The 21,827-nt window shown below is 42.5% G+C and overlaps 1 protein-coding gene across 1 annotated transcript in view; it reads left to right on the forward strand.

Annotated features, from left to right (window-relative positions):
* The window catches only part of DCC (DCC netrin 1 receptor), a 641,274-nt gene that overhangs the window by 293,036 nt on the left and 326,411 nt on the right, over positions 1-21,827 (forward strand). The window contains exon 3 of the mRNA XM_074856359.1: positions 6,044-6,328. Within this exon, the coding sequence (XP_074712460.1) occupies positions 6,044-6,328 (285 nt within the window). The remainder of the gene's footprint in view (positions 1-6,043; positions 6,329-21,827) is intronic.

A 21,827-nucleotide genomic window follows, 5' to 3' on the forward strand; every position in this document is an offset into this window, starting at 1 on the left:
AGGTCAACAAAATTACCCTCCTCCCAAAAGAGCTGTGGAGAGAGAATTGCGGGGACTGCCTCTTTCAGTCTTCACAGGAGATCTCTGAGGGGTGTCTAAAGACTAGAAGACTTCAAGAATGTCAAGATGCATTTTCCAGTATGCTAATTGAATGCTAAATACAAGTTGCAGAAATAATTCTCTCGCGCTTAAATGTGTAGGCTAAAAAAGCTGTCGTGGTTTGATTCTCCTGAAATGAGGCCAAATGCTTTGTTTGGCTTGGAGTTTGGGCTGGATCTGGCTAGAAAACATTGAAGCTGCTTTCCCTCCCCTGGCACGAAGCGGGACGACTCACTCCTCGATCCAAAAGCAACGAGACATGCGCGAAGAGGACAGCAGAAAAGAATATTAAGTAGATATTCATTGAACAAGTATAAAAAAAAAAATATTAAACATAATAGTGTTGTCTGAAGCTCTTCATTTATTGTTTTATTTTTAGGGTATCTGGTGACGGTGGTCCCTAAGTTTTCTTTGCAGGAAGTAGACTTTCAACCACTCTTCAATAGAAGCCCACAAACTTGAATTGTGTGTTAAGCTCATTCCCTTATGAGGATTTTTCTCTTTTCTGCTGAAGAACTGAGAACTCAACATACACCCAACCTTCCTCTCCCTCCTGGGCGGTCCCTGGACTGTATTTTCCCCAAAAGAAACTCCCACTCGGTTTTATGGAAGGGAAGGAAACGCTGATATATTTATAGAAGAGCTTGGGAAAACCTGCTTCAAACCTCTGCTGACCTTAGGTTTCTCCTGTGGCTTTGAGCAAGCGAGTCAGTCACTGTAGCATCTTCAAAAGTGCCTAAAAAGCCTGAGGAACTCTTCTCAATTAGAAGTTGTCACATTTTATAAGCTTTGCTTTGTTGTCTTGCGGTATTTTAAGCTGTATTTTGGAGAGTCGGTTTCTCATCTATGAAATTGAAATTGTATTGCCTTTTGCTTACGTCAGACAAATTAAAGACTGTGGTGCACTCAGTTATATAATAATTGAGATAATTTTATACATAAGTGTGTGTATATATAAAAAAAAATATATGTAACTAGCTGTGCTTCAGTTAATCTGGAGCTATTTGGACCTACCTGCCACTGTGCTTCATAACTATTTGCATCTCAGTACACAATTTTGAAGCCAAGCCCACGTTGATCCTTACCTTGTGCAGTCAAGGCCGTAGACCAGAGTCATCCTTGTTGAAGCCCGACTTCTTAAATCAACCTTGCAGACCTTCAGTTGTGTCTGTTCTCCCTTTGGTTGCCGCTGCTGGATGCTCAGCGGCACGCCCAGCCGCGTTTTGGTATCCCCAGGGAGCTGCGATGGTGGGTTACAACTGGGTTGCTGCGGAAATAACACCTGGGGCCTGGGGAAACCAAAACATAACAAATTAAGAGTTGTATAAGTTTATTTCTAAGGATGCTGTGTTGCTCTTTCTCTGAAACACTTTTTATCGCTTCGGTGGGCACACTTTTAAAATACCTTTTTGATGGAGGAGTTTCAGGCAGAGATGATACGTGGTGTTGAACCTTTTGACTATATTGTCATTTCCAAGAATTTATTTGCTCTCAACCAGCCATGTTAACTTCTAGTTAAGCTTGCTTATGTTCAAATTAAGGAGAAATCAAGACAATCGTACGTTCGCATCATAAATCACAAGCAGCAGACACGTCTCTATTGCCTGTTTCACGGGGTATTTGTGATATGATCGTGGGGGGACCGTGTCTGTGCATCCCCATCAGAATTTGTGTTCAAGGGTGAAGTTTATTGAGATTTAAACGTACTCTGCATAGTCAGAATACTGAGTGTGGATTGTGTTGAAAAGAAAAAAAAGAAAGAAGAGGTCCTGCCTTATTTGTAGTGGTCACGAGCTCTTGATTAATCCTATCTGGGTATTAATACAATTAACGTGTAGTCATCTAATTTAGGTAACCCCCATGGGTTCCCCAGCCAGGTGAAGGCAAGAGGATTCCTCTCTGCCCCACTCTGCACTGAGTACGTAGGAACCTTGGGAGATGGGTGGCCTAATTTAGGCATAAAGGACAAATGCTCCCACATTAACAGTGTTGATCTATTTTTAGCTTAGGTGTGTGAATTTGATGAAAATTGAGTGTTAATAAGAAAAAATCATCCATGGTCACGTGTCTACCATGCCAACAGCTGAAACGAGCAGGTGGAAACCGGGACTGTAGAGTAAATTACCGTCTCCTTGTGAAGATTTTGTGTTTCCTTCAGCATTCTTGGAGTAGAGTCTTACCTTGTCGTGGATAAGTGTTATTTGGGTCATTCAGCTCCTGGCAGGATGAAGTATTTCTGATATTGGGCAAAGGTTTGAGGAGTGGTTGAACTTTTTTCTTGTTAAAACAGGTACTAGTGAGTAGGCCTACGATTACTTGATGCGTCGTCTTTTGGCCTCATCTGCTTCGGAAACACCAGGCAGGTTTCCATCCTCAGCTTTTCAGACAGTAAAGCGCCTTCCTTTCCTTCACTTTGTACTGAGGTGCCCTTTGTGGCAAATTGGTTTAACTTCTATCTATTAGCTGCCCAAATTTCATATATAAAAAATGCAAAGACATAAAATATCTTATTAATATTCATTTTCTTGTAAGATTAAAATCCTTCCCTTCGAGTCCTCCTCATTAGGCTGACAGTTGGTATTCGGGGTGGCTGCCTGATACTGTACTGCAGGAATTCCCCAGCTGGCAATATTGCTGAAAGCATATTGATAACTTGATTTTTTTTTTTTCCTTCCTTCCCCCCAGATTAGTTTCTTCTAAATCAGAAATTTGAGCGTCCGACTTCTAATCAGTTTTATTTTCTCTGAGATCTACAGCTTCCAGTCCCCTCAGGTGGGGTTTGCAACAAGAGTGGGAACAGTTTAGCTCCTGTTTTCTCATGGTCCTCTACAACTCTCTGAAAGGAGGGTGCAGAGAGGGGGGGATGAGTCTCTTGAGCCAAGGAACAAGCGCCAGGACAAGAGGGAATGGCCTCAAGCTGCGCCAGGGCAGGGTCAGACTGGCTCTTAGGAAGTATTTCTTTGCAGAAGGGGCTGTTGGGCGTTGGAATGGGCTGCCCAGGGCAGGGGGGGAGTCCCTATCCCTGGAGGGGTTGAAGAGTCGGGTTGACCCAGCGCTGAGGGATCTGGTGGAGTTGAGAAGGGTCAGTGTGAGGTTCATGGTTGGACTTGGATGATCTTCAAGGGCTTTTCCAACCGAGATGATTCTGTGGTTCTGTTTCTGGGAACGAAGTCAAACGCCACATCTGTGCTTGGATTGTTTGGTGAAGTCTGCGCGTCTCGGTCTGATATTCTGCTGTACGTTATTCGGCGCAAATCTTTTCAGAATTGTAAAGTGGAGTTAGCAAAGGAAAAAGAACATAAAGTAACTAAAGTATCGCACCTTTTTGGAAACTAGCCTGTGGAAGAGCAATTTAGTAGTTTCTAAAATATTTACATTTCCAGCTTCACTCACCCATGCTTTCTACTCTTTCCTATTTTCTGAGGCAAGCAGACGGAAATCACTCTTTTTCATTACCTTGGTTTCTTGCCCTTCAGCTATTATGTGAATTGAAAGTGAAAAAAAGGTCTTGTCTTGATGTTAAGTAACCTTGCAGACTTTAATTTGAAACAAACAAAGCATTTAAAGCAGTTCTTCTCTTGGGGATTGTGCTGAGTGCTACTAAATTGCTGAATATTTAATAGCTAAACATGTTCCAGACCCTGAGGTCTGTCCCCCAAATGATAAGCCTTTTTATTAAGTGAACTTTAATTGCTTAATAATTGGGCCTTCTGTAAGGAAAGATGGGGAGCCTGATAGGCTGCCAACCAACCTGCGTGGTAAATCGGAGTTGAGGACTGCTTTCATTTAAGTTTAAGTAGGTTTGGGTGTAATGCAAGGAGGTGCATCTGCGACCCTTTAGCTACAGGGCGAAGCATCATCAAGGACCTTCAAAGTCTAATTCCAGAGTCTGTCTCAAAAAGTGACTTTCTCAGCCTGATTTTGCCGCTTGGTTCCCTTGAGCCATCTCACAACAGCCCAAACATCTGTGTAGCTTTAAAAACTGTCTTTAAAATAAATCAACATCAGCCAAGAGAGCTGTAAAGACCCAATGATGGTTTTGAGATCTCATATATTACGCTCCTGAAGAGAGATAAATGGGTTTTGAACGTAACCATGGGAAAAGGTGGCTGGCGGCTTTTCACTGGGACACAGCAAAAGGTTTTTCGCAACATCCCAATCTATTACGTGTAGATTTTATGATTTTTATGAAACTTTAAAAGAAAAACAGTTGGGATGCCTGCAGAAAGGGAGACGGTGCAGAGACAGGACAAAGTGTGAGCTGGCTTGTGTTGGGGGCATGGCAGGTATGGTGCTGCCATCAAAAAAAAAAAAATCCTTCAGTGGCAATTATTTTACTTGTAATTTTTACAGTAAATTGTTAGATTTAGCTGTCTTTCTGCCTGGAAAAATCTGAAATTTTCAACAATTTTCCATCACTGTTCACACTACATTTTTCTTGTTTAAATTTTTTTTTTTAATTAAAGTGTTGAACGCTTCTATTTTTCTATCTTGCACCAGCTTTGCTGGGGGTAAGAAGCTGTTACTTGTGTCTCTGTCCACAGGAGAAAAGAAGCATCCTCACTGGGACAGGGAGGCTTGTGGGGATGGGTCTGGGACCGAGCTGCTGCTTCACTCACGTTGTTCGTAGGACTAACTTGTAACCATGGCAGTTGGGAAATACCACGGCCCACGTGATGGTAGATTCACGTACGCTCTTCACATACAGGAATGAACATGGGGGCCCCCCTCAAATGCCTTTTCCAGTACACGATCATTCCCCAGCACTTATTTGCTCAATAATTAGGTGGCGTTTTAATGCCGAGCAAGTTGGGGTCTTTATTCTTTGCTTCCTCAGCTCCTTTTTAAAAGCCTTCACTGAATACTGGCTGACATAATTTAAAACATGCTTGTTTCCTATATACTTTTTCATGGCTTTTAGGGTTGTCTTTCGGGTTTTTTTACTCCCTCAAACACTTGGTGCACGTTGGAGCACACTTTTGAGTGACCGTATTTCCTAGTACGGCTCCAAATAGTCACTGCGGCCAGGCGAGCGTGCGCAGAGGGCTGGGGACTGGTCAGGACTGGAGCCAGAGCAGGTCCCCAAAATAGGTCCACACCATCTCTAGCACATCCCTCATCCATGCAGTTGCTTCAGTGTATCTTCGTGATTTATCCTTCTTATAGTTGACTGGAAAGAGGGCTGATTATTCATTTTTCTATGCTATTTGTAAAGTAGTGATGCTTCCAGGTAATAAAGTTCCTGTTCCTGACATCATCTTCCATTTGCATTCTGAATCTTGCAGACCTTCTCCTGTTCTTGCTGGGTTTTTCTTCTGTAGCGTTTGAAGGACACAGTTCTCGTGTTTTTGCAGCGAGTGAGACTGGGATGTCTGGAGCTTGTGCAATTAAAGCCCCAAGCTCTGCCCTTGCGAGTCAAAAATGTTTCATGGAAAAGCAGACACAGGCCATTCCCTGTTCAAAGTATTTTGATTAAGTGACCCAAGTAACTTAGGAGTGGCTTTTTAGAGTATTTTTTCTTTGATTTGCAGGGAAGGAGAAATACAGCAAGATGCGACTGTAACATTTTCCTAGCCTTACGTAGGTTTAGTTGTTCTTGCCTTTGAATGCCACCCCGTTCTGAGCAGCTTGCCTTGCACGCTGGTGCATCTGTACTTTGTTAAAGTTGTTCCTGCGTGGGTTTGTAAGGAAGGTGCAATTTGTTACTCTTGATGTTGATAACACATCTTGTCTTGGCTGTTAATGAGTGTAATTTACCAAGGAAAGTGTTAGTCACCCTGCCATTATAGCAACCTCGAAGTAGTTTTCAGAACATCGCATAAATGATTTATTTATTTATTTTTAGTCTGGATTATTAACAAAATCCAAATCAGCATGGAAACAGCGCGTGACTGCTACTTTCAGCAGCTCTATAATTGTGCTTTTTTTTTTTTTGTGTTCACAGGACCACTGAGGTTTCTTTCCGAGACAGAATCTGTCACGGCTTTTGCAGGAGACACAATTCTGCTGAAGTGTGAAGTTGTTGGGGAACCCATGCCCGTGGTGCACTGGCAACGAAACCAGGAGGACTTGTTGCTGAGCCCATCTGACACGCGGGTGGCCGTCCTGCCCTCCGGAGCGTTACAGATCAGCAGGGTTCAGCACGGGGACAGCGGGATCTACAGATGCCTGGCAAAAAACCCGGCCAGTTCGAGAACGGGAAATGATGCCGAAGTCAGAGTTTTGGCAGGTAAGAACTAGACCCTTCTAGATGGCCTTTTCCTCTTGTCTGGTCATGTCCTTTAGTTCTCTGAAAGAGCAGTCACTCCTCTTGGGGCAGCTAGGCTGATTTATCCCACTTTCTTTCCAGTTACTTCTACAAGCTTCCAAGTTCTTCACATGGAAGAGCCTGGAGACCTTTAGAAGCAGTTGGATGCAAAGGTGAGGAGTTGACACCTTAGCAAAGCATTCACGCTGCCTAACTGGAAGTACCAAATTTAGATATATATGAATGCAGAGAGAGAAGTAGTTCCCATCTCAGAGTGCTGTACATATTGTCCCAGAGGGCGCTCAGGAATAGCTTCTCTCGCTCCATTGACTGGAAAAGCGATCCATTGGGACTAAGCTCCTGAATTTACCTGCTCAACGTGAGGTTGCTTGGATGCTTTAGCGCCTGATGCGATAAGGCCAAATGCCGGATTCTGCACTTGGGCCACAACAACCCCCAGCAGTGCTACAGGCTTGGGGAGGAGTGGCTGGAGAGCTGCCAGTCAGAGAGAGACCTGGGGGGGTTGGTTGCCAGCCGGCTGAACAGGAGCCAGCAGTGTGCCCAGGTGGCCAAGAAGGCCAATGGCATCCTGGCTTGTATCAGCAATAGCGTGGCCAGCAGGGACAGGGAAGGGATCTGACCCCTGGACTCGGCACTGGGGAGGCCACCGCTCGATGAGTGGGTTCAGTTTTGGACCCCTCACTCCAAAAAGGCCATTGAATGACTCGAGCGTGTCCAGAGAAGGGCAACAAAGCTGGTGCAGGGTCTGGAGCACAGGTGTGATGGGGAGCGGCTGAGGGAACTGGGGGGGTTTAGTGTGGAGAAGAGGAGGCTGAGGGGAGACCTCATGGCCCTCTACAACTCCCTGAAAGGAGGGTGCAGAGAGGGGGGATGAGTCTCTTGACCCAAGGAACAAGCACCAGGACAAGAGGGAATGGCCTCAAGCTGCGCCAGGGCAGGGTCAGACTGGCTCTTAGGAAGTATTTCTTTGCAGAAGGGGTTGTTGGGCGTTGGAATGGGCTGCCCAGGGCAGGGGGGGAGTCCCCATCCCTGGAGGGGTTGAAGAGTCGGGTTGACCCAGCGCTGAGGGATCTGGTGGAGTTGGGAACGGTCAGTGTGAGGTTCATGATTGAGCTGGAGGATCTTCAAGGGCTTTTCCAACCAAGATGATTCTGTGGTAGGCCAAGTTGCCCAGAGTGCCATTTAGCATCTGGTATGGTTTCACTGTGACAGGTAACGTCCCTAAATTCATGGCTGAGTGAGCATCTTGTTTTCTCTGTTAATAAACTCATCAGCTAAATAGATGGCTACCACCGCAGCATAGGATCAAAAACCCAGCACCAGAAGAGTGGCTTGAAAAAGGTATTGCTGTAAAATCTCCTTCCTGTCTGGTTTTTGCATTAAGAAATAACCACGAATTAAATGAGACAGGGATGTATTTTTAGAATTTTTTCAACATATGCATTTTGTAGACAAACGTTGGTGGCCTGCGTGGCTTCTCACTAAGTGAGAGGTGACGGGGAAGGATTTTCAGATTTCTGAGATGGTCTGAACAAGATAGAAATCAGGAAAGGCAGGATCAGTCTCAGAGAAGTGTCTGTGCTAACACGGGTGAAGCTTGATGCGTTCATCCTTGCTTCTGGGTCTGGTCTGTGGCTCTGGGATTTATCGCAGTGGAATTTAGGGGATTATAGTTTCTTCTTTGGGGGTTTGACACCAAAAAAAGGAACCAACCTCCCCCTCTAAATCTAAGATTACAAACTAAAGCCTACGTAGCAGAAAACAAGGATAGTAGTAGGTATCGATCTTTTTTTGGAGCTGTAAAGCAAAGCAACAACCAGAACGGCTGGCCCCAGGGGTAGGCCACAGCACCTGGAGTTCCCTGCAGGTTTTTCCTGGTCTTTTTGCGGAACAGAGCTTCCCCCAACCTCTGGAGCATGGACCTGTTCTCCAGGGTGGTGGCTTTGGGGCTCCCAGGCTCACCATGACCCCTGTGCCTTTCCCTGTGCGTTGGGCCTCAGCGAGGTCTTGCTGCCTCGGCTGTTATTGATGGCGATGAGATCCATGGGGGAGAAAAAAAAAAATAGTTTTTTAGTTGTTTTGATTAGACTTAAAAAAACCTACAGAACTTTGTATTTTAGACAGAACTGGAAGATTTCTTTCAGGCTTTTCAGACTACTCTTAATTTGCCGCGCGTCTACGTTTCTGATTATTTGTGGATGGATTGATGGTTCTTCCTTTTCACAGATTTGGTCGTTAACATCCTGGCTAAATGGCCTCTCTCAGGCTGTCTGTAGGAGAGATGGGAATTAATTTATCTCTTTCTAGCATGCTAAAATTTTATACCAGGGAAACACTGGAGCAAATAATGAGGGAAAAACATAACAAGGGAGTAGCGGAGTCCGTCAGACTTCAGCTTAGGGCAGGCAGCACAAGGTCTCATTTTGGGATAATGTGAGCAGACAGCAGCTCTTGTAAGAAATGAGTGGTGCTCCTGAAACAAAAATTCAGATCTTATTGAGCCCCTTGGGAATTTTGTTCTCATGTGCACGCTTTGATGGTTCAGAACTATCCGATACTTTGCTGCTAATTCTGCCTCTCCTGTTTTTGCTTGTTGGTAGAAATCTGTCTTCAGTTGCAGCTCTTCTCTTCCATAATTAGTGACGGTGGAATATTCTTGTTAGTCTTCTCCCCCTGGTTAGTGAGGAGAAAAGAAAAAGTTTTAAATCATATTCAAAGGAATAGGCAACAAAACAACAAAAAAGTGTAGGTAGTATACCATAATTCTGTTTTTTTCTTAATTTTTTTTAAATGCTGCTTCTTCCACAGACTGTGGTTGTGATTTGTTTGAACACGCAGCATATCTGTTGGGATTTGTGGCAAAACTGACCGCAATCCTGGCAAATAATTTCTAATCTTCTCTACAGCTTCCAAAGAATGCAAGAAAAAAGAACGCGGGATAAATATCTGTTGTCATTTAGGTTTTTTTAGTCAAAGTGCCTGTGGCTTAAATATTTGATTCGACATTATGGGTGGTCTGGAGATAACTGTATGCCCTCTTGATAGAAAAATTCATCATCCAGCGTGAATACAGGTTAGAAAAACAAAATATTTGGATGGAGGAATTGCTAATTTCCTGGACAGAAAAGTAAAATTCATCCTAGGAGATCCAAGCCTGTAGTTTAACTCGCCGTGTAAATGAAGTAGTTGAGCCTTCAACCTCCGTTATCAAAGAGAAGTGGTTTGTAGGTGCTTGATGTGCCTCAAAGGTGGGGCAAGGCACTGAGCATCAAAGTTTGATTTTGATAACTCAGAGACATTTTACAAGTGACCATTTGCAAGTGTTTTTGTGATGTGCAGTTTGATTCTGCCCGGGGAGGCTCTGGAAGGGGCTGATCCCCCCCCCCCGCCCAGCGCATCAGTGTTTCACAAACAGCTCCAACCTCGCTATATCCTCCATCAGAAACCATGTGTCTGTAGAAATACAGGCCCTAGGAGAACAGATTTTGAAGAGCTTTTTTATAAAAGCCCAACAAACCTGAGCAAACCTCTTGAGGAGTTTTTAACGTGTCAGGTTTTATCTGTTGCTCTTAATTTTAAGAGTAGCCGTTGCAGCTTTTTGCAGAAAGCTCATTTTAAATGCACGTTTTCTCACCTTTCTAATTGAAGGGCTGCTCTTTTCTCTGGGGTCCAGAAACTTTAATCCCAGGTGGAAAGTTTCAGCAAATACTGAAAACATGAGGAAATTCATATTCAGATAACTACACGCGCTCACCTAATTAATTTAGAGGGAATAATGCTATTGTGCAAAAAAAAAAGAAATGAAGGGAAAAGATTTAATACAAACCTGTATTAAGGAATTAATTCTTAGCTGAGTTTGTTGCTTCTGTAAGTTGAGCAAGTTTCTTTGGGAGGTCTGTACGCTTCAGAGGATGTTTTAAAAGCAAAAGTTGAGTAGTTCGAGGCCTGAAAGCTATTAATTCTCTATTTATAAATAATAATCCTGCATTTATCATTAGCTGTTCAAGTAGTCTGCCGCTGTACTATTGTCTATTATGGAGGTTCCTTCACTGTCCCTGAGCTGGTCTGCTGAGCTGCAGTGCAAGATAACGGCAACAATTTCATGTAATTCCTTCCTATTTAATGGGAATAGAGTTTGGTTGCTGCTGTGTGATTCAGCTCCTTCCTCGCCGTTGCATTTCTGAGGGGAGAAGGATAACAGAGGCAAAAAGGGCCGGATAGAAACGGATCCGGCGAGAAGGAACTAGGAAGAAGAGGTTGATGGGCACGTTTAAGTCATTGCGTGCGACAGAAGTTGCCTCACGAGCTCAGGCTTGCTTTGATGCTTAAATGCCTCCACTTAGAAGAAGAGCAATTGCAATGTTGGATTTATTTCAATACAACGTAACGTCGCGGCGCTGACAGAGTTGTGCAGTTAGCGCTGTCTTAGCTTGATTTTGAATAGTCTTGTTAAGACAGGAAGGTCTTGTCTGAGGACGTTTGACTTGGTAAATGCCTGTATGGGAAATGAAAGGGCTGGAATATGCTGAATTATGTGATTTGATATGATTTTGTTGGTTTTCTATGAGTTATGGTTAAACTTAGTCTTGAGGAAGGTCTGGCGAAGCGATAGCACGTCATCTCTTTGAAGCTCAGCCATCAGTTCTTCAAGCAACACGCTGAGCTTGTATCAGCTGCAGAGATAATTTAAAGATTTCTTCTCATCTTTTTATACCCTGGGAGGATCCCTGTGTTGATGTACATTCCCTAAGAGCCACTAATTGTCACAGTCAGGTCTTTACCTTATTCTTAACCTCAACAGCTAGTGCTTAACAGTGTTTATTTTTAGATGAAAACAGATTTCCAACAGATGTGAACCACTTAAAATAAACACTCAACTTGTGAATTTATATTTTTAAACATAACCAATTTCATGTTTGTTCTCCAGCGCCTATTTCCTGCAGGGGGTGCCTTGCCCTTATTCCATTTAATACATAAAAAAACCCAACCAAACAAACAAAAAAACCAAAAAAACAAAACCAAAAAAAACCCCCCCAACTCCAACCCAAACAAAAACCCAGCAAGACCAGTGTCATTTATGGATGTGGGGGTGATACCAGGAGCGGGTCCCCTCCAAAGATGGATCCAGATCATGGGAACTCATTTCACCACGTGTATCTTGATTTATTAGCGAGGTGATCCACGCAAGCGTGTGAAGGCTCTGCTTAGAGCCAAGGATGCTTCAGAAAGGATTTCTGTTACGTGAATCACAGAATCATCTGGGTTGGAAAAGCCCTTGAAGATCCTCCAGTCCAACCATGAACCTCACACTGACTGTTCCCAACTCCACCAGATCCCTCAGCGCTGGGTCAACCCGACTCTTCAACCCCTCCAGGGATGGGGATTCCCCCCCTGCCCTGGGCAGCCCATTCCAACGCCCAACAACCCCTTCTGCAAAGAAATCCTTCCTAAGAGCCAGTCTGACCCTGCCCTGGTGCAGCTTGAGGCCATTCCCTCTTGGCCTGGCGCTTGTTCCTTGGCTCAAGAGACTCATCCCCAGTTCTCTGCACCCTCCTTTCAGGGAGTTGGAGAGGGCCATGAGGTCTCCCCTCAGCCTCCTCTTCTCCAGACTAAACCCCCCCAGTTCCCTCAGCCGCTCCCCATCACACCTGTGCTCCAGACCCTGCACCAGCTCCGTTGCCCTTCTCTGGACACGCTCGAGTCATTCAATGGCCTTTTTGGAGTGAGGGGCCCAGAACTGAACCCACTCATCGAGGTGTGGCCTCCCCAGTGCCGAGTCCAGGGGTAAGATCCCTTCCCTGTCCCTGCTGGCCACGCTAGTGCTGATACAAGCCAGGATGTCACTGGCCTTCTTGGCCACCTGGGCACACTGCTGGCTCCTGTTCAGCTGCCAGTGAACACAGACTAAATACGAGCTTCCAGGTTGAGGCAGTAGCTGAGGGAGTGAATGTTGATAAATTAATAATAGTTCAGAAAAGAATTATAGTGTTTACTGTACATAGCCTGCCTTTTGGTAAACACATGGGAAATTTTGTACTTTAGGAGATCTTTATAGACTTGCTGTTAGTGTGCTCCGTAAGCAGTTATTTGGGGTAAAAGGCTCTTTAATGTGCAATTTTTTATAAACTACATGAAAAACTAATGACTAGAAACCTGAAGGTATTTTCTTGCAAGGAGAAAAAAGTTAAACGCTTAAACCCAAGTAATAGCTATTGGAACTGTTGATTTTTGTACTGAATTTTCCATCAGTTCAGTTGGATTAGTTGATTTTTAGTCGCTGCTCCTCCTGCCTTGTAAACTGAGCAACAAATGGATGAAAAGCCTCATCCTGAGCAGCGCACCCGGCACAGGCAACGCTTGTGCTGCTGAGTTGGGATAATTTTTGTGAAAGATTTTACTTTTACCTCATTAGGAGAGAACCATTTGGATGGGGTATGCCCTGTCACAGAACGTGCTGTGTTACTAAGCAAGAGTGTAATTACTCTGATTTTTTTTTTTTTTTTAATTATTGGTAGTATTTAGATCAAGGAAGAATGTTTCCTTGTGTGGTAAATATATCCTCCTAAGGTGTCATCTGTGAAGTCGAGTTTGAAAACAAGGCAGCAGTGTGAGAATATTCACACATGCAGCAGTGCTCTCATCTTTCCATCTGTTTTCTTATAAGGTAAATTCCTAGTTAGAAAATACCCATGTAATAATCCCAGTATTGGGGTTATCGCTACTTCCAGTTGCCCAAGTGAATAGCAGTGCTGAGGTCACTTTATAAGCTAGCTATATTCTGACCTTTAACAAAAAAAAGGTTAAATTTAAAATTCTTATTTAATAATCCTGGGAAATGAGTTGTTTTGCCTCTCTCCCCTAGATAAATCTGATTAGTGCTCCAGTAATCTCTCACATAATACATATAAATATCAATTTCCCAGGTTACAGCAGCTTGCTTGGTTGGAAATCAAAATGAGCAGGCAGACGTACGTATGGTCGGTGTGTCCTCGTAGCATGGGGCTGGTCTTGAGTTCAACTCCATCACAAGAAAAATAACTAATATCAGCTAAAGAGCTGTTTGCTCAACAGCTCCCTGGCTGGCTGCCAGATGAGGGGGGGATTATTTGGGAGATACGTGTGGAGGTTTCAGGGATTGCTCCAAACAGGATTGGGTTGTAGTACTTGTATCTGAAGCACAGATTGAGTTCGGAACAAAGGGCCTTAAGAATACGATGGAATTTATTTCCGAATATATTCGGAAGCGTAAGTCATTATTGAAAGGTTTCTGGTATGTGATTAACCTCATGAAATTGAGGATGCTGATACTGTCAACTAGAGGAGCACAGGCTGGCTGGCACATTTGGGTTATATGGAGAACAACAAGGTAGTTTGTTTGAGATTTATCGCCGATTTTGCTCTCGAAACGCAGTCGAGAAGGAATCCCAAAGAGAAGGGAATCCTGTAGTGTTGGAACAGTCTTTGCATTCCAGCTTTGAGCTTGGTTTTATATTATAGTGGCAGTAGAGCTTTAAAATGGAATATTATTTTAAATACTGCATAATTTTTATTGGAATTATATGGAATGATATTATATGAAAATTACTAATAATTATAAATAATTACAACTAATAACAACATACTCATAAACTACTGGTGACTATTAATGATTATTATAGATCCTAAACATCAGAGATGTTCAGGTTGGGCTTTTTATGAACCTATAGTATTTAGATTTCTGGGGGTTTTTTGGTGTGTTTTTTTATGCTTTGTTGTTTTTTTTTAATTGCATGGAACACATTGCTTTCCTTTCTGGCTATTAACCCACTTAATTAGTAAAACATACATGACTGTCTCATCACCACTACCTTTGGTGAGGTTATCTCTTAAATCAGAAGAGAATTGCCCTGTGCAGGAGTCAAATTATCAGCCAGAGAGAACATAAGTGGAGTGAATCAAATGGCTGTTGGGGAATTGCAAGTGTATTTTTACATATAAAAAAAAAATATTAAAAAAATTAGTACTATCTTGAAAGAAGTGGTTTTAAAAAGCTTGTCCGAACGCAGATCTTTTCAGGTCATTATATCCAGATTAAAACGTAGCTCGTGGAAGAGCTGAGAAATTCTCAGGACCTTCAATTCTTGACCATAACTTTGGAATATTGAAGTTTCCAGTGGTCTGGAACAAACCGACCAACCCTTGAGTTACCTGATGGTCTCTCAGGTTGGCATCTTTGAGACATAAGATAATAGAAAGGTCCGTGCAATTAAAACCAGTCAGTATCGGTGTATGAAAATGGAAGATGTTGGCATAAATTTTTGGTGATAATTTGTATTGTTATAGTAGATTTCTGGGAGGATTTTTTTGCCCAAGAAATTAGAGAATTGGAAATAAATATGGTATCTATATGCTAAATCAAATTTGTAGCCATAAAGTGTCTAAATAGAAATGGTGACTGAGCAGATTTTTAATTTTTTTACTGGGACTTCTCACTCTAGAGCCAGGGATATATTCTTGATCCTATACTCTCTAATATACCATATAATAATAAAACTGCAATTGAAAGTGTATGCACGTATCACAGAGGTGGTAAATACTGAACAATGTGGATCACTAGACAGAACTTTATAAATGGGGCAGAATTTAAAAAAAAAATATTTTAATGGGATTGGTCCTATTGGTCGTATCATAGGAGAGCCTAGGGGCCAGAGCAACCACTTTCCTATGATAAAAATTTGAATAATCAGCAGAAGAAGGGTGAGACAGTGCTATGAGAGGGTAATGAAATCCTGGTAAGGGTAACACTGGTGACGGCCGGCTCGTGACACGGGAGATTTGGGACTTCCATGCTGAGGTCAGCGTGACGTAGGGTATCTGACTGGCCACCATGTTTTTGGAAATGTTGCAGGAAGTTTGGAGGAGGCTTAGAGAAGGGCCATAAAAATGATTTAAAAGACTGTCGTATTTACCATTTAAAAGCTACGAATCAGTTTGAGGGTGCTACTAGTCTCTAAAAGTTCACTAAGTTAGTCTTCAAATTTTTTTTTAAATTATTTTCATTCTTTCAACTCAACAGACCAGGACTGGGACTAAAATCTCTTTCCTCTCCGGTTATATTCAGAGGGCTGCATTGAAAATCTTCCATTAGATTTTTCTCTGGATTCAGTTACTACCTGAATCAAACGGCTTTGCTTGTGTGTCTGCATCTCAAGGATGATGTAGGTCTAAATGTCTGCCAAAGCTCTGTGGCTCAGCTGGAAATAAGGGTGTAAATGTGTTGCTACTTTCTCACCTCAGCTGTAGTCTCTGTTTTTGGGATAGAAGATAATGTGGTTGTGGAGCAGTTCCTCATTTGGTTTCAATTTTGCCTCTAAAACTTTAATGCTAGAGAAAAAGCTTCCTCCTTTTCTCTTGTAAATACAAACCAGCGATGTCCCTTCTCTACCCCCGCAGTAATAAATTTTATATTATTCTTTTACCGAAGGATCCCAGAGAACCAGTCAAAGGCCTTGTAAATATTTTTGTCTTCATTATGGATGAGGAAACAGAGTGTCTCTCAAGAAATCATCATTAAAGCTGGAAATAGGACCCCTGATGTATAGTCTCATGTTCCAGCAGCGACTTGGCACAGTTTTCCGTGCACTTTAGTTAATGTATTTGGAAGTTACTACAGTAAGAAAAATGTCATCACGCCCTGATGCGTGTCGGTGCTAATGTTACAATCCTTGTGTGTCCGTATTACTTCGATGCTCTTGGTCATGTCGCATCCCTGAGCTCTGCTAAGCCAGGCTTGTGTTTTTTGGGAGGGGAGGGCGGGAGGGCTGAAGGAGAGAAATGCTAGCAAGGGGATTGGGAGGTGGAAGCAAAAAAAGGAAATCCTGAAGTAGCGACTGCGTTCTGGTTATACATTTTAATGCATTCTGTATATTGAGAGATCGGTATCATCGTAATGACAGATTGCTCTAACGCTGTTCACGCACAACCCTCGCTTTCTCATTGGGATTAAGTGTTCAGCCTCCAGGCACGATGGTGAGATCAGGTTGGGGAATTTTGCTGGCCTTTCTTCACTGGCAGCAGAGAGCAAAATTGGGTTTTATTTGGTATAAATCTTTATCTCTCTTAATCGAATTTAGAAATGCAACTACGAACACTTAAGAGAGAGTCCGTCACATCAGTGTCACATTAAAGGCGTCTCAGTCCTGTAATTTGCAATATAAAAACCGCTGCAATAAAAAAACTAAAATTGTACTGGCAAAGTACAATATCATCTAAATACGTTCAGAAAAATTTCCATGGGTATGATGTGATGGGAGCCTTCGGTCAACCGAACAACACTTACAAATGCAGTCGTGCAACGTAGCTTAGCACAGTGAGGTGCCGTACAACAGGATGCAACGCATTTTTATGAAAGCGTTTCCTTTTTTTTTTTTTCCCCCAATATATAATGTAGCTAAAATACTGCAGTGTTATTTTTCTCTTTGAGTGCTGAAGACGTGTATGTGTATTGCTGAATCCGGATGAACTGCTTGCAACTTCATTTTCCTTGGAAGACAGAAATAAATTGCGCTGTCTTGAGTTGCGCTTGCTGAAGACCAATTTGGGGTGGGAGTTAAAGACGTCTTCAACTTATATCAATGTATATCGACAGAGATCTGAGGGTTTGAGAGAATGAACAGTGATTGACTAGAAAGTATTCTGGTAAAATGTGGCAGAAACTGCCTTCAATAAGTGTGAAAAAAATTAATTCGAGGCCTTTCCCTTCTACAGAATGCCCTTAGTTACAAAATACCTCAATTATTCCATTAACCATCTATAAAAAGGAAATAAAATGACTTACACTAATAAGGCTTTGTGAAGGTATATATATATTTTTTGCAGATAGCGTGGTATTCTCAGATATCAGCGTAATGGGGCTATCGCAATCATATATGCATTCACAGATCCTATTTGTGCTTTTGAATTTCAACTATGTGTCATTGATTTAACGAGCATGGAAAATACGTGTATGGCTGTACCTCATTACTGCACATTGTGTGCTCAAGAAAAATGGTAAATATGAAACGAGAGCTTTTGCTTTGTTCGGGGAAAATAAGTTCTTACAGCTCACCGCTTTATAATTGGTTTTAGGCATATCTGTTCATTCTTAAGCATTAATATATAGAAATTAGTTAAAATAAAATCAACAAATGCCAGCAACGTGGTAGGTGCTCTGTAGGCTGGGAAGTCAGCGTAGCCCTGGCTTCCAGCTGGGCCACCACAGGCTCCGAGCGTGCACGTTGAGCACCCCAATGATGGGGTCTATGGCCATTGATTTATTTTTTTCCAAGCAGTTGGCTTAAAAAGTTAATGTTGAAAAAGACCAAGAGGTGTCCTGTCACTTCCCCATGGATGGGGGCATCACAGCTGTGAGCTTAGGCCACAAATGATGTCTCGGGGCTGAAATGAAGGTGATGACTCCAGCGGAGCCAGGGCTTCATGCAAAGAATTTTGCATCTGCTAAAGCCTAGTCCAGAGTTGGTTGGTTATGTGGGCTTGATTATGGTGTACAAGTACCTTGTCAGGGAGAACACACCGAGTGCTCTTTAATCAAGTGGAGAAGGGCTCTACAAGACCTTGGATATCTTTATAATCAAGACTGGATGCCTTCCTGAAGAACACACTTGATTCAAACGTGATTTTGAGTTCAGGATGAGTGTGATTCCGTGGCCTGTCCATACAAGAAACGGGATTTAATGGCCCTTTAGTCTTAAAATCTCCTCACGCATTTTTCCTTTCTCTCTATGCAAAAACCTACTTTGCTGGACTGATCTTTTTTTCTTATTTATCAGCAGGAAATAATTGGTTGCACTGGTGTAACAGTGAGAAGTTTTATCAGACAAGTCTGAATCAGAGACTGAAATTGCTGCCTGGGCTTTTGTAAGCTCGCAGGAAGATCCAAGTTCCTCACATGGTCTGTTGTGTCACTGATGCATATTTTTGTAGGGTTTACTCAGAACATGTTTAGCGATTTATTATTTTTAAAAAAAAAAAAAAATCTTAAATTATTTTATTTTTTCCCCTGCCAAGCATATGTAGGGGGATACTGCACCACCTTCAGTATAACACTCTACTGCAGAGATCTGCAGTCTCTTGTCCCACAAGCTTTTTGGTTAATGAATTCTCTTGACGACCAACACCACCCCCTTATTCAAGGCAGATCTCTGAAAGGTAATTGTGGATGCTAACCCTAAGGAAAGGGTGTCCTTGGAGGCTCTTTGGTTCCTTGTTAAGGTTACGGTTAAGGAATTGTAGCTTCAAATACCACTGCCTTTTGTGTCCTAGGTACTGAGCTCTGGTTTTAGACCACCTCTGTTCTTTGGAAGGTGGCACAAACCCCAAGGTGGTGATATGCCAACTTCCATAGCCTGTGATAGCATGTCAGTTGTCCTAACGAGCATTTCGTAGCATAGAAGCTATGGTTTTGCTTTTTGATGATTAAACAAAATGTGTTAGTTGTTCTGTCCGGACTCCTCTGGTAGTAGTCACCCCACGGACACAAGGACTGACTGCAGTTGTGATTTCCGTGGGCTGTACTCGGTACAGTCGGTGCTGAGTTCCACCCATGACACCCGAGGCCGTAGCTGCCACCTCCTGGGACTTCCCTGAATAATGTGCAAGTTCTGATCTTCACGGATTTGAAACCACAACTCTCTTCCCTCCGCTTCTTTTCTGAAAAGAATATTTTCTTTTTTCCCTTCCTGTAACCGATATCTTCTTCAGCTCTCTACATGGCTTTAAGCTGCACTCTCTATTCAACTGGAAGTCAAGCAGAAAAATGTTGCTTCACAAGTGACACATTTGGTTTCCGTCTGCTTTTGAGCTGCGTTTCCGGATGAAAGAGGGATGTAAAGAAGATGCCACCTTTTCAGCTAGCAGCTAAGTCATTAGGGAGTTCAGAAAAGTTCAAATACAAGCTTAGACTTCTGTTTGTGAGTCTTGAATGGCACAAGAGATGGAAGTGATGAAGAGCAGGCGATAGCCGTGCCGTGGTGGAGCGTGGGACCCCCTCCCTCCTCCAGGCACCAGGGTGTTTCCCCGCAGGGCAGGCGAGCAGGAGCCAGCCCAAGGCACAGTTGGGTGCTGGAGGGAAAAGGAGCCATCCTAAATGAGAATAAATGCTGAAAAAAATGAGCTAAGCAAGAGGAAAGACGATGGTGATTAAACACAAGCTTTAGCTGGGAATGAAAGCAGAGATATGTTACAGGGATGGGTAGTGGTGGTGTTTTCTCATGCTGAAATTATATGTAGCTACCCATTAAATACAGACCTAATTTGAATAAATTTTAGACTAAAACATTTTGACAATTCTAGGTTAGAAGATCACAAAATAAATAATACTTGCCTACCTTTGAGTCTATCCTCTGTCATCTACCATTATTGTCTAATGATTTGAGTCCCAATTTGATGTTGGACGATGACCTTCCCCTTCCAGTGTTCAGCAATTTCTCATGTTTGTACCCTCTTAGTTTAACCTTGAGCTTGGTGTAGCGCTCTGCCTGCATCCTTTAACTCCAGCAGGTTTGCTTTCAGTGGGCTGTTCATTCAATTATGTCCCTTGGGACCATCCGAAATTTTGCCAGGTAGATGACAGGAGAGAGGAAAAATCCCAAATCAAATACTGTTGTGTTTCATTTTGGTTGCAGTACGGTGGGGCTTGAATCTATACGAGTTATTAACTGATCTTCAGAGTGCTGACAGAGTTCTAATGAAAACATTATTTTCACTGGAGGAGTTAAGACAATACTGATGTCTCATTAACATTTTTGTTGTATTGGAGACTAGGAACGATGTATTTCACATTACTAAGATGGGAATGTGCTAATCTGCTTTTTTCCAAGTACAGAACGGCAATATGTATCGAGCTGCTACTTGTGTGGTTTAGGATTTTTCAGCTTTGTCTCATATCCAGCCTGGACTTCCGTTTATTCCAGGTGTATCTGAAGAAGGTTCTCAGCCAAATGTATTCTATTAAAGCCGATGGTTTCAATTATCAATCATCTCCTTTTTCTAGCTTCAAATTTAATCTTCATTGATGTCACTTTCCTATATTTTTATTGCTGTGCTTCTTACTGCCGCTCACATCTTCCATCCTAACTAGGATCGTTATTTTAATCAGACGACTTCTTTATGATTTCAGAATTAAGTGCTTTGGAAGGGAAGGAGACATCCCTGTATTAAGATTGGGATGCTGTTTACAGGTTTTTTTTCTTTTCCTTTCGGTTTTTGCACATCTGTTTTCATCTTTGGACAATTGATTTAAAAAAAAAAAAATTAAAATAAAACTAACGAGAAAAGCTCTGTTGTTCTGCTAGTTAGCTACCACGTCTTTAATCGCATATGTTAAGGTAATATGTGTATTTATGGTTATTACAAGAGATACCGTGCGATTCACGGGGCAAAGGCATCAGTGTGACCACCTAAGATGTCTCCAGAGACTGAAGCTTTTGAGTTTTGTGTGATAATTTCTGCAGCAGTTGAACTACTGAAGGCTGGAAGTTGTATGTCCATCTGGTTACAGCAAGAAGTTAAAATATGCTGTTGTAAATCCATAACAAATGCACGCAGCTTGTTACGGTTTCTTTCTACTTGTATGGGAGAACCAGCTAATTACTTGGAGATGATCCTGGAAGATCTTGTAGTTGTTAATTTGCTGGGAATATTCATTTATATTGCGTAATTTTCTTATGTTTGTGTCAGGAAACAAGGAGTAATGTTTAATGGCTGTAGTCCAGCACATTTGTTTCAACATCTGTGATAAGAAAATGACTTCATTTTCTTGAGAAGGCACAGACTCATTTAGAAAGCAAACAAACCCAACTGATTTCCTTGGCGTGTGGTTCCGTTTGCTGGTGTTTCAGGCCCAGTGGGTGAGATGTGGGTCTAGGTTGCCCCCTGGTCACCTGTGATCCATCCGTGGCAGTCAGAGGCAGGGGTTTAGTTCATCCTAAAGCAGGTGCCCTGAGCTCAGCTCAGTTGCCCACAGGTAGGTCTCCAGGGCTGAGACAGCCTCCGACATGCCGGGTGTCCCTGTGGACACCTTCGCTCAGGAAGAGGAGAATTTGGGGCAATAACCCTTCTACTTATTCCTTCTCCATTTAGTTTTTTCAGTTTATTTCATTCTTCATCTTCGGTGTTCTCCTAACTCGAAGCTTTCCTTGTCTTCTAACCTGCCGTATTTATGAACTTCCCTCTTGCAACTCTACAATAGCGTCATTAATCCAGTACTACTCTTAACCTTATGTATGTCTCTGTCTTTTCTTGCCACGACTGTCCTGTGGCTTTCCAAGACCTGACTTCAATACCAGGCTATAAACAGTCCTTTCTCACTTTCCCAAAAGCTGGTATTTTTCTGCCTTCAAATTGTTCCCTTGGGTTCAACCTGTAAGCAGCTCTAAGATTGCCATTTGATACAACTTTTTGTATGTCTGTACCATGATTTTTC

The sequence above is a fragment of the Strix uralensis genome, chromosome Z, assembly GCF_047716275.1.
Source record: "Strix uralensis isolate ZFMK-TIS-50842 chromosome Z, bStrUra1, whole genome shotgun sequence".
Taxonomy (NCBI): domain Eukaryota; kingdom Metazoa; phylum Chordata; class Aves; order Strigiformes; family Strigidae; genus Strix; species Strix uralensis.